At 42.1% G+C, this 13,397-nt stretch overlaps 1 protein-coding gene across 2 annotated transcripts in view; it reads right to left on the bottom strand.

The window, feature by feature from the left end:
• The window catches only part of LOC109882732 (protein mono-ADP-ribosyltransferase PARP8), a 105,650-nt gene that overhangs the window by 61,120 nt on the left and 31,133 nt on the right, over positions 1 to 13,397 (bottom strand). For both annotated transcript variants that reach the window (XM_031816599.1, XM_031816600.1), the window contains exons 4-6: positions 12,246 to 12,335; positions 10,481 to 10,551; positions 2,378 to 2,446 (exon numbers count right to left, since the gene is read on the bottom strand). In XM_031816599.1, coding sequence (XP_031672459.1) covers positions 2,378 to 2,446; positions 10,481 to 10,551; positions 12,246 to 12,335 — 230 coding nt within the window. The remainder of the gene's footprint in view (positions 1 to 2,377; positions 2,447 to 10,480; positions 10,552 to 12,245; positions 12,336 to 13,397) is intronic.

Here is a 13,397-nt window from a genome sequence, read left to right as displayed (position 1 = left end):
AACAACCATTTCAGCCGGAGTTAGGAACCGTGTGAGGAGACTACCTAAACCATTTAAACTGGAACAACCATTTCAGCCAGAGTTAGGAACCGTGTGAGACTACCTAAACCATTTAAACTGGAACAACCATTTCAGCCAGAGTTAGGAACCGTGTGAGGAGACTACCTAAACCATTTAAACTGGAACAACCATTTCAGCCAGAGTTAGGAACCGTGTGAGGAGACTACCTAAACCATTTAAACCGGAACAACCATTTCAGCCAGAGTTAGGAACCGTGTGAGGAGACTACCTAAACCATTTAAACCGGAACAACCATTTCAGCCAGAGTTAGGAACCGTGTGAGGAGACTACCTAAACCATTTAAACCGGAACAACCATTTCAGCCAGAGTTAGGAACCGTGTGAGGAGACTACCTAAACCATTTAAACTGGAACAACCATTTCAGCCGGAGTTAGGAACCGTGTGAGGAGACTACCTAAACCATTTAAACTGGAACAACCATTTCAGCCAGAGTTAGGAACCGTGTGAGACTACCTAAACCATTTAAATTGGAACAACCATTTCAGCCGGAGTTAGGAACCGTGTGAGGAGACTACCTAAACCATTTAAACTGGAACAACCATTTCAGCCAGAGTTAGGAACCGTGTGAGACTACCTAAACCATTTAAATTGGAACAACCATTTCAGCCGGAGTTAGGAACCGTGTGAGGAGACTACCTAAACCATTTCAACTGGAACAACCATTTCAGCCAGAGTTAGGAACCGTGCGAGACTACCTAAACCATTTAAATTGGAACAACCATTTCAGCCGGAGTTAGGAACCGTGTGAGGAGACTACCTAAACCATTTAAACTGGAACAACCATTTCAGCCAGAGTTAGGAACCGTGTGAGGAGACTACCTAAACTATTTAAACTGGAACAACCATTTCAGCCAGAGTTAGGAACTGTGTGAGGAGACTACCTAAACCATTTAAATTGGAACAACCATTTCAGCCGGAGTTAGGAACCGTGTGAGGAGACTACCTAAACCATTTAAACCGGAACAACCATTTCAGACAGAGTTAGGAACCGTGTGAGACTACCTAAACCATTTAAATTGGAACAACCATTTCAGCCGGAGTTAGGAACCGTGTGAAGAGACTACCTAAACCATTTAAATTGGAACAACCATTTCAGTAATGGGTGCAAACAATTTAACGAAACTATTGGATTAGTTATTTATGTTTGTGTAGCATTAATCAATCAGTCAATTACATCAATCAGCCTGACTAACCGAAGCCTGTATATCGCTTCTCTACTGTATATAGCCTCTACTGTATATAGCCTCTACTGTATATAGCCTCTCTACTGTGTGTAGCCTCTCTACTGTATATAACCTCTCTACTGTATATAGCCTCTCTACTATTATAGCCTCTCTACTGTATATAGCCTCTCTACTATATATAGCCTCTCTACTGTATATAGCCTCTCTACTGTATATAGCCTCTACTGTATATAGCCTCTCTACTATTATAGCCTCTCTACTGTATATAGCCTCTCTACTGTATATAGCCTCTCTACTATTATAGCCTCTCTACTGTATATAGCCTCTCTACTATTATAGCCTCTCTACTGTATATAGCCTCTACTGTATATAGCCTCTCTACTGTATATAGCCTCTCTACTGTATATAGCCTCTCTACTATTATAGCCTCTCTACTGTATATAGCCTCTCTACTGTATATAGCCTCTCTACTGTATATAGCCTCTACTGTATATAGCCTCTCTACTGTATATAGCCTCTCTACTGTATATAGCCTCTCTACTATTATAGCCTCTCTACTGTGTGTAGCCTCTCTACTGTATATAACCTCTCTACTGTATATAGCCTCTCTACTATTATAGCCTCTCTACTGTATATAGCCTCTCTACTATATATAGCCTCTCTACTGTATATAGCCTCTCTACTGTATATAGCCTCTACTGTATATAGCCTCTCTACTATTATAGCCTCTCTACTGTATATAGCCTCTCTACTGTATATAGCCTCTCTACTATTATAGCCTCTCTACTGTATATAGCCTCTCTACTATTATAGCCTCTCTACTGTATATAGCCTCTACTGTATATAGCCTCTCTACTGTATATAGCCTCTCTACTGTATATAGCCTCTCTACTATTATAGCCTCTCTACTGAAAAAAAATGCCTTTGTGTTTACAGTGTAGGGTGTAGGGTTAGAATTAGGGTTAGGATTAAGGTTTAAGGTTAGGCGTTTCGGGTTAGGGTTAAGGTTAGGTTAAGGGTTAGGGAAAATAGGATTTTGAATGGGAATCAATTGTTTGGTCTGTATAGTAAAACATGTGTGTGTGTGTGTGTGTGTGTGTCTTGATGCTTACCTGACCTCCATAGTAAAACTCCTCAGAGTCAGCATCCCCCTCAGAGTCCTCCTCTATGGCATAGTGGCACTGGAGGGGGAGTTATTACACATTGTTACTGTTTATAACACAGGTATTACAGTTTCGAACACAGTTATTACATGTTATAACAGTTATTAAATCTGTCGTTCTGCCCCCAGAACAAGGAAGTTAACCCCACTGTTCCTAGGCCGTCATTGTAAATAAGAATTTGTTCTTAACTGACTTGCCTAGTTAAATAAAGGTAAAATAAAATAAATAAATATTAGAGTTTATAACAGTTATTAGAGTTTATAACAGTTAAAGTTTATAACACAGTTCTTGCAGTTTAACAGTTATTAAACTTTATAACAGTTATTATAACTAGTTATTACAGTTTATAACCATTATTACACGTTATAACAGTTCATAACAGTTATTGCATGTTATTACAGGTTATAACCGTTATTATAGCCAGTTATTACAGTTCATAACAGTTATTACATGTTATTACAGTTTAAAACACAGTTATCAAATCAAATGTTATAACGCAGTTATTATAACCGTTATTAGAGGTTATAAGGCAGTTATTACAGTTTATAACACAGTTATTACAGTTTATAACCGTTATTACACGTTATTACAGTTTATAACACAGTTATTACAGTTTATAACCGTTATTACACGTTATTACAGTTTATAACAGTTAGTACATGTTATTACAGTTTAAAACACAGTTATCAAATCAAATGTTATAACGCAGTTATTACAACCGGTTATTACACGTTATAACACATTTATTACCATTTATAACCGTTATTACAGTTTATAACAGTTATTACACGTTATAACAGTTTATCACAGTTATTACACGTTATAACAGTTTATAACACAGTTATTACACGTTATTACAGTTTATAACAGTTATTACACGTTATTACAGTTTATAACACAGTTATCAAATCAAATGTTATAACGCAGTTATTATAACCAATTATTACAGTTTATAACAGTTAGTACATGTTATTGCAGTTTAAAACACAGTTATCAAATCAAATGTTATAACGCAGTTATTATAACCGTTATTAGAGGTTATAAGGCAGTTATTACAGTTTATAACACAGTTATTACAGTTTATAACACAGTTATTACACGTTATAACCGTTTATAACACAGTTATAATGTTATTGCAGTTTATAACAGTTATTACATGTTATTACAGTTTATAACAGTTATTACATGTTATTGCAGTTTAAAACACAGTTATCAAATCAAATGTTATAACGCAGTTATTATAACCGTTATTAGAGGTTATAAGGCAGTTATTACAGTTTATAACAGTTATTACATGTTATTACAGTTTATAACACATTTACACGTAATAACAGTTTATAACACAGGTATTACAGTTTATAACAGTTATTACAGTTTATAACAGTTATTACACGTTATTACAGTTTATAACAGTTATTACATGTTATTACAGTTTATAACACAGTTATTACATGTTATTACAGTTTATAACACAGTTATTACATGTTATTACAGTTTATAACAGTTATTACATGTTATTACAGTTTATAACAGTTATTATATGTTATTACAGGTTATAACAGTTATTACATGTTATTACAGTTTATAACACAGTTATCAAATCAAATGTGTCAAATACAACAGGTGGAGGTAGACCTGTAGTTTAGACCTCACAGTGGAATGCTGACTCATAAGCCCTTATGCAACAATGCCGTTTTAAGAAAATACCCCCAGAAAGGTAAGAGATAACAAAAACAAATAATTAAGGAGAAGCAGTAAATAACAATAGTGGGGCTGTATACAGGGGGGTACCGATACAGAGTCAATGTGGAGGCTATATACAGGGGGGTACCGATACAGAGTCAATGTGGAGGCTATATACAGGGGGTACCGGTACAGAGTCAATGTGGAGGCTATATACAGGGGGGTACCGATACAGAGTCAATGTGGAGGCTATATACAGGGGGTACCGATACAGAGTCAATGTGGAGGCGATATACAGGGGGTACCGATACAGAGTCAATGTGGAGGCTATATACAGGGGGGTACCGATACAGAGTCAATGTGGAGGCTATATACAGGGGGTACCGATACAGAGTCAATGTGGAGGCTATATACAGGGGGTACCGATACAGAGTCAATGTGGAGGCTATATACAGGGGGGTACCGATACAGAGTCAATGTGGAGGCTATATACAGGGGGGTACCGATACAGAGTCAATGTGGAGGCTATATACAGGGGGTACCGATACAGAGTCAATTTGGAGGTTATATACAGGGGGTACCGATACAGAGTCAATGTGGAGGCTATATACAGGGGGGTACCGATACAGAGTCAATGTGGAGGCTATATACAGGGGGGTACCGATACAGAGTCAATGTGGAGGCTATATACAGGGGGTACCGATACAGAGTCAATGTGGAGGCGATATACAGGGGGTACCGATACAGAGTCAATGTGGAGGCTATATACAGGGGGGTACCGATACAGAGTCAATGTGGAGGCTATATACAGGGGGTACCGATACAGAGTCAATGTGGAGGCTATATACAGGGGGTACCGATACAGAGTCAATGTGGAGGCTATATACAGGGGGGTACCGATACAGAGTCAATGTGGAGGCTATATACAGGGGGGTACCGATACAGAGTCAATGTGGAGGCTATATACAGGGGGTACCGATACAGAGTCAATTTGGAGGTTATATACAGGGGGTACCGATACAGAGTCAATGTGGAGGCTATATACAGGGGGGTACCGATACAGAGTCAATGTGGAGGCTATATACAGGGGGTACCGGTACAGAGTCAATGTGGAGGCTATATACAGGGGGTACCGGTACAGAGTCAATGTGGAGGCTATATACAGGGGGGTACCGATACAGAGTCAATGTGGAGGCTATATACAGGGGGGTACCGATACAGAGTCAATGTGGAGGCTATATACAGGGGGTACCGATACAGAGTCAATTTGGAGGTTATATACAGGGGGTACCGATACAGAGTCAATGTGGAGGCTATATACAGGGGGGTACCGATACAGAGTCAATGTGGAGGCTATATACAGGGGGTACCGGTACAGAGTCAATGTGGAGGCTATATACAGGGGGTACCGGTACAGAGTCAATGTGGAGGCTATATACAGGAGGTACCGGTACAGAGTCAGTGTGGAGGCTATATACAGGGTGTTACGGTACAGAGTCAATGTGGAGGCTATATACAGGGGGTACCGGTACAGAGTCAATGTGGAGGCTATATACAGGGGGTACCAGTACAGAGTCAATGTGGAGGCTATATACAGGGGGTACCAGTACAGAGTCAATGTGGAGGCTATATACAGGGTGTTACGGACTGAGTCAATGTGGAGGCTATATACAGGTTATTACAGGTTATTACGGTACTGAGTCAACGTGGAGGCTATATACAGGGTATTATGATACAGAGTCAATGTGTCAATGTGCCAATGTCGAGGTAATTGAGGTAATTATATGTACATGCAGGTAGGGTTTTTAAAGTGACAATGCATGAGATTAATAACAGAGAGTAACAGCAGTGTAGAGGGGGGGGGGGGGGTTCAATGCAAATAGTCTGGGAAGCCATTTGATTAGCTGTTCAGGAGTCTTATGGCTTGAGGGTAGAAGCTGTTTAGAAGCCTCTTGGACCTAGACTTGGCTCCGGTACTGCTTGCCGTGTGGTAGCAGAGAGAGCAGTCTATGACTAGGGTGGCTGGAGTCATTTACAATTTTTAAGGCCTTCCTCTGACACCACCTGGTATAGAGGTCCGGGATGGCAGGAAGTTTGGCCCTGGTGATGTACTGGGCCGTACATACTACACTCTGAAGTGCCTTGCGGTCGGAGGCCAAGCAGTTGCCATACCAGGCAGTGATGCAACCTGTCAGGATGCTCTCGATGGTGCAGCTGTAAAACCTTTTGAGGTTCTGAGGACCCATGCCAAATCTTTTTGGGGGCTATCAGGGGCATGTCGAGCAGGACTAGGGGCTCCGCAGTAAAACAAAACAATGAGAGCTGCCCTAAACAACGGTATACAAGGCATATTGACATTAGAGAGAGGCATAAAGCAATCACAGGTGTTGATCAATCACAGGGAGAGCTAAGACAACAACGGGTAAATGGTGATGAATGGGCAGAGAGGGTCAGTTAGCTACACACAGGGCCTGAGTTCAAGGCTGGGGCCGACAGATAAACAGAATGAAGTACTGTGTTAATGAACAGTCCAGTAGGCATCAGCTGTGTAGCCGAGTGATGATAAGCAGCAATGGACGAAACAGGGTGCCGCTCAGCAGTCGTCACTACACTAGGCGAGCGGAAGACACGGCGCTCAGAGAGTAGCTGGGTCTTCACCGACATCAACGACGCAGAGGCACATCGGCCAAATTACGTCAGCAGACCAGTCGTGATGGATCGGTGGGGCTCCGTGTCGACAAAGGGGTCCAGGCCAGTTGGCAAGAGAGGCATTGTAGTTGGTGTACTTCGTTTGCTAGCCGGGGGAATGGGCTCGAGGCTAACTGGTGCTTGCTTTTGGCAAGGGCGTTAGCCACAATCACCATTCAGTAGCCGCTAGCTAGCTGCGATGATCCTGTGGTCCAGAGCATGCGGCAGGAATCTGGTGACATAGTGGAGGGAAACAAGCAGTCCGATAAGCCCAGGGCTGATATCACGCTGTGCAGACTGGCAGGTATTATCCGGGCTAAAGCGGCTGGTGTCTGCGCTAAAGGTAAAGACTGCTAGCAGTGGCTAACAATGACTAAATAGCTAGTAGCTAATTAGCTGGCTAGCTTCTGATGGAGGTTCCAGTTATAAGGTCTACAGAAATAGCAGATCCGTACCATGTTGGGGCAGGAAGGTTGCAGGAAGGTATATTTCATTCGAAAAGGGAAAAAGATCTAAATGTAAACAGAAAAACGAAAAAAGCTGAATATTTACACGGGACAAAAACTGGACAAAAACGTCTTTCTGCTACGCCGTCTTGGATCAAATGGTTTCAGTGTTACTTGCACTCAATGTTAGTGGTGGCTGTTTAACAGTCTGATGGCCTTGAGATAGAAGCTGTTTTTCAGTCTCTTGGTCCCAGCTTTGATGCACCTGTACTGACCTCGCCTTCTGGATGATAGCGGGGTGAACAGGCAGTGGCTCGGGTGGTTGTTGTCCTTGATGATCTTTATGGCCTTCCTGTGACATCGGGTGGTGTAGGTGTCCTGGAGGGCAGGTAGTTTGCCCCTGGTGATGCGTTGTGCAGACCTCACTACCCTCTGGAGAGCCTTATGGTTGTGGGCGGAGCAGTTGCCATACCAGGCGGTGATACAGCCCGACAGGATGCTCTCGATTGTGCATCTGTAGAAGTTTGTGAGTGCTTTTGGTGACAAGCCGAATTTCTTCAGCCTCCTGAGGTTGAAGAGGCGCTGCTGCGCCTTCTTCACGATGCTGTCTGTGTGGGTGGACCAATTCAGTTTGTCTGTGATGTGTACGCCGAGGAACTTAAAACGTACTACCCTCTCCACTACTGTTCCATCGATGTGGATAGGGGGGTGTTCCCTCTGCTGTTTCCTGAAGTCCACAATCATCTCCTTAGTTTTGTTGACGTTGAGTGTGAGGTTATTTTCCTGACACCACACTCAGAGGGCCCTCACCTCCTCCCTGTAGGCCGTCTCGTCGTTGTTGGTAATCAAGCCTACCACTGTTGTGTCGTCCGCAAACTTGATGATTGAGTTGGAGGCGTGCGTGGCCACGCAGTCGTGGGTGAACAGGGAGTACAGGAGAGGGCTCAGAACGCACCCTTGTGGGGCCCCAGTGTTGAGGATCAGCGGGGTGGAGATGTTGTTGCCTACCCTCACCACCTGGGGGCGGCCCGTCAGGAAGTCCAGTACCCAGTTGCACAGGGCGGGGTCGAGACCCAGGGTCTCGAGCTTGATGACGAGCTTGGAGGGCACTATGGTGTTAAATGCCGAGCTGTAGTCGATGAACAGCATTCTCACATAGGTATTCCTCTTGTCCAGATGGGTTAGGGCAGTGTGCAGTGTGGTTGAGATTGCATCGTCTGTGGACCTATTTGGGCGGTATGCAAATTGGAGTGGGTCTAGGGTGTCAGGCAGGGTGGAGGTGATATGGTCCTTGACTAGTCTCTCAAAGCACTTCATGATGACGGAAGTGAGTGCTACGGGGCGGTAGTCGTTTAGCTCAGTTACCTTAGCTTTCTTGGGAACAGGAACAATGGTGGCCCTCTTGAAGCATGTGGGAACAACAGACTGGGATGTCCGTAAACACACCAGCCAGCTGGTCTGCGCATGCTCTGAGGGCGCGGCTGGGGATGCCGTCTGGGCCTGCAGCCTTTCGAGGGTTGGCACGTTTAAATGTTTTCCTCACGTCGGCTGCAGTGAAGGAGAGTCCGCATGTTTTAGTTGCGGGCAGTGTCAGTGGCACTGTATTGTCCTCAAAGCAGCAAAAAAGTTATTTAGTCTGCCTGGGAGCAAGACATCCTGATCCGTGACTGTGCTGGTTTTCTTTTTGTAATCCGTGATTGACTGTAGACAATGCCACATGCCTCTTGTGTCTGAGCCGTTGAATTGAGATTCTACTTTGTCTCTATACTGACGCTTAGCTTGTTTGATTGCCTTGCGGAGGGAATAGTTACACTGTTTGTATTCGGTCATGTTTCCAGTTACCTTGCCCTGATTAAAAGCAGTGGTTCGCGACATCTTCAACACACGTTCTAATGAACTCGCACACCAAATCAGCGTATTCGTCAATGTTGTCGTCTAACGCAATACGGAACATATCCCAGTTCACGTGATGGAAGCAGTCTTGGAGTGTGGAATCGGATTGGTCGGACCAGCGTTGAACAGACCTCAGCGCGGGAGCTTATTGTTTTAGTTTCTGTCTGTAGGCTGGGATCAACAAAATGGAGTCGTGGTCAGCTTTTCCGAAAGGAGGGCGGGGCAGGGCCTTATATGCGTCGCGGAAGTTGGAATAGCAATGATCCAAGGTTTTTCCAGCCCTGGTTGCGCAATCAATATGCTGATAAAATTGAAGGAGTCTTGTTTTCAGATTAGCCTTGTTAAAATCCCCAGCTACAATGAATGCAGCAAATAAAGTTCGTTCAGAGCCATCGATGTGTCTGCTTGGGGGAGAATATATACGGCTGTATAACACAGTTATTACAGGTTACAACACAGTTATAACAGTTATTAGTTTATAACACAGTTATTACAGGTTACAACAGTTATTATAGGTTACAACATGTATTATAGGTTATAACAGTTATTATAGGTTATAGTACAGTTATTACAGGTTACCACAGCTATTACAGGTTACAAAAGTTATTATAGGTTATAATACAGTTATTATAGGTTATAACAGTTATTATAGGTTATAACACAGTTATTATAGGTTACAACAGTTATTATATATTACAACAGTTATTATAGGTTATAACAGTTATAACACAGTTATTATAGGTTACAACAGTTATTATAGGTTACCACAGTTATTACAAGTTATAACAGTTATTATAGGCTATAACAGTTATTACAGGTTATAACAGTTATTACAGGTTATAACAGTTATTATAGGTTATAACACAGTTATTACAGGTTATAACAGTTATTACAGGTTATAACAGTTATTATAGGTTATAACACAGTTATTACAGGTTATAACAGTTATTACAGGTTATAATACAGCTATTACAGGTTACAATGGTTATTATAGGTTATATCAGTTATTACAGGTTATAACAGTTATTACAGGTTATAACAGTTATTACAGGTTATAACACAGTTATTACAGGTTATAACAGTTATTACAGGTTATAACAGTTATTATAGGTTATAACACAGTTATTACAGGTTATAACAGTTATTACAGGTTATAATACAGCTATTACAGGTTACAATGGTTATTATAGGTTATATCAGTTATTACAGGTTATAACAGTTATTACAGGTTATAACAGTTATTACAGGTTATAACAGTTATTACAGGTTATAACACAGTTATTACAGGTTATAATGAACCTTTACAGTGTGTTATTAATCAGTGGAGTGAGGTGTAGCTCACCTGGTTTTTGTCTAACTGAAGTTTTGTCTTGATGGACAGGCAGCAGCTGGCGTCATTGTTGATCGTAATCTCTGTTGACAGCACACACGTGTATATGAATATATATATAAAACTATTAGTCAGGAGGTGTATGTATCTACAGCATTATTGACTTGCTTATTATACTTCAGAAAGGCAGATCAGAAATCAGACAAAGACCAAGGATTAACATGAAACTGAGACGACAGCCTTCCTACTATTTACTGAGGTTTTGTCCCAAATGACACCCTATTCCCTATATAGTGCACTACTTTAGACCAGAGCCCTATTCCCTATATAGTGTACTACTTTAGACCAGAGCCCTATTCCCTATATAGTGGCACTACTTTAGACCAGAGCCCTTTTCCCTATATAGTGCACTACTTTAGACCAGGTCCCTATTCCCTATATAGTGTACTACTTTAGACCAGAGCCCTTTTCCCTATATAGTGCACTACTTTAGACCAGGTCCCTATTCCCTATATAGTGCACCACTTTAGACCAGGTCCCTATTCCCTATATAGTGCACTACTTTAGACCAGGTCCCATAGGGAGGCCCATATAGCTACTACTACATCCTGTTGTTCAATCTGACTGCAGCCTCCCATCAGCCTCCCATCAGCCTGAAAGATAGTCATTCAGAGACACTTACATTACTGCATTCGTCTGAAGAAAGCTAGGTGAGACAACAACACATCACAACTGTATCAAGTCCTCAGCAATACAGTTATCAGAGATGCCAGTGCTAGTAGGAAAAGACAAGTGTTATTTATGGGATTTATTTAAAGAGGTAGGGTTTCAGACGTTTTTAATGGGGTTTATTTAAAGGGGTTGGGTTTCAGAGGTTTTTATGGGATTTATTTAAAGAGGTAAGGTTTCAGAGGTTTTTATGGGATTTATTTAAAGAGGTAGGGTTTCAGAGGTTTTTAATGGGATTTATTTAAAGAGATTGGGTTTCAGAGGTTTTTAATGGGATTTATTTAAAGGGTTTGGGTTTCAGAGGTTTTAATGGGGTTTATTTAAAGGGGTAGGGTTTCAGAGGTTTTAATGGGGTTTATTTAAAGGGGTAGGGTTTCAGAGGTTTTAATGGGATTTATTTAAATGGGTTGGGTTTCAGAGGTTTTAATGGGGTTTATTTAAAGGGGTTGGGTTTCAGAGGTTTTAATGGGGTTTATTTAAAGGGGTAGGGTTTCAGAGGTTTTAATGGGGTTTATTTAAAGGGGTAGGGTTTCAGAGGTTTTAATGGGATTTATTTAAAGGGGTTGGGTTTCAGAGGTTTTAATGGGGTTTATTTAAAGGGGTTGGGTTTCAGAGGTTTTAATGGGGTTCATTTAAAGGGGTTGGGTTTCAGAGGTTTTCGGAAGACGTTTGCCTGTTAGGGGAAAACGTGTTCCAACATTGGTGTGCCAGGACAGAGAAGAGCTTTGACTGTGGTAAGCAATAGCTGCCTTCCCGCGGGAGGGGCCAAGACACCAGAAGTGTCAGAACAGAGTGCTGGGGTGTCAGGTTAAGGTGTTGGGTTTGGGAATAGCCTGAAGGTAGAGAGAGGCAGTTGCCCTTGCTGCTCCGTAGGCAAGTACCAGGGTATTGAAGATGATAAGACGATAAGAAAACAATTCAAAACGTAGTTTACCTGTACAGTCAGACAATATTTCAGAAATGTTCCTGTATTCAAAGTATTTATGCAGATTCAAAGAGATCCGTCTGTACTTGACAATGAAATACGGACGATCTGACATAAATGTACCTGTTGAGATTCTGTGGAAGATGACGGGGATCGGGTCTCTGGTTACTAGAACTTCATCCTCGTTTTCAGAGTTTGACACGTATGTGTTGTCTGTGTCGAAGAAAGAAAGTAAAAAAAACATTCATCAATAAACAGACATTACACATGATACCTGGTATGGGTTAACCGGTGGGTTATCAATGACAGACATTACACATGATACCTGGTATGGGTTAACCGGTGGGTTATCAATGACAGACATTACACATGATACCTGGTATGGGGTAACCGGTGGGTTATCAATGACAGACATTACACACGATACCTGGTATGGGGTAACCGGTGGGTTATCAATGACAGACATTACACATGATACCTGGTATGGGGTAACCGGTGGGTTATCAATGACAGACATTACACACGATACCTGGTATGGGGTAACCGGTGGGTTATCAATGACAGACATTACACATGATACCTGGTATGGGGTAACCGGTGGGTTATCAATGACAGACATTACACACGATACCTGGTATGGGTTAACCGGTGGGTTATCAATGACAGACATTACACACGATACCTGGTATGGGTTAACCGGTGGGTTATCAATGACAGACATTACACACGATACCTGGTATGGGTTAACCGGTGGGTTATCAATGACAGACTTTACACACGATACCTGGTATGGGGTAACCGGTGGGTTATCAATGACAGACATTACACACGATACCTGGTATGGGTTAACCGATGGGTTATCAATGACAGACATTACACACGATACCTGGTATGGGGTAACCGGTGGGTTATCGATGACAGACATTACACACGATACCTGGTATGGGTTAACCGGTGGGTTATCAATGACAGACATTACACACGATACCTGGTATGGGGTAACCGGTGGGTTATCAATGACAGACATTACACACGATACCTGGCATAGAGCAACCACTACCCGTAGTTGACCTTTCAACCCAGACAGTTCCACTGACTAGACCCACTACCCGTAGTTGACCTTTCAACCCAGACAGTTCCACTGACTAGACCCACTACCCGTAGTTGACCTTTCAACTCAGACAGTTCCACTGACTAGACCCACTACCCGTAGTTGACCTTTCAACTCAGACAGTTCCACTGACTAGACCCACTACTCGTAGTTGACCTTTCAAC

Source organism: Oncorhynchus kisutch, linkage group LG3 (genome assembly GCF_002021735.2).
Source record: "Oncorhynchus kisutch isolate 150728-3 linkage group LG3, Okis_V2, whole genome shotgun sequence".
In the NCBI taxonomy this organism is placed as follows: domain Eukaryota; kingdom Metazoa; phylum Chordata; class Actinopteri; order Salmoniformes; family Salmonidae; genus Oncorhynchus; species Oncorhynchus kisutch.
Note: the sequence above shows the minus strand (reverse complement) of the source record. Positions and strands in the feature narration are given on the sequence as shown.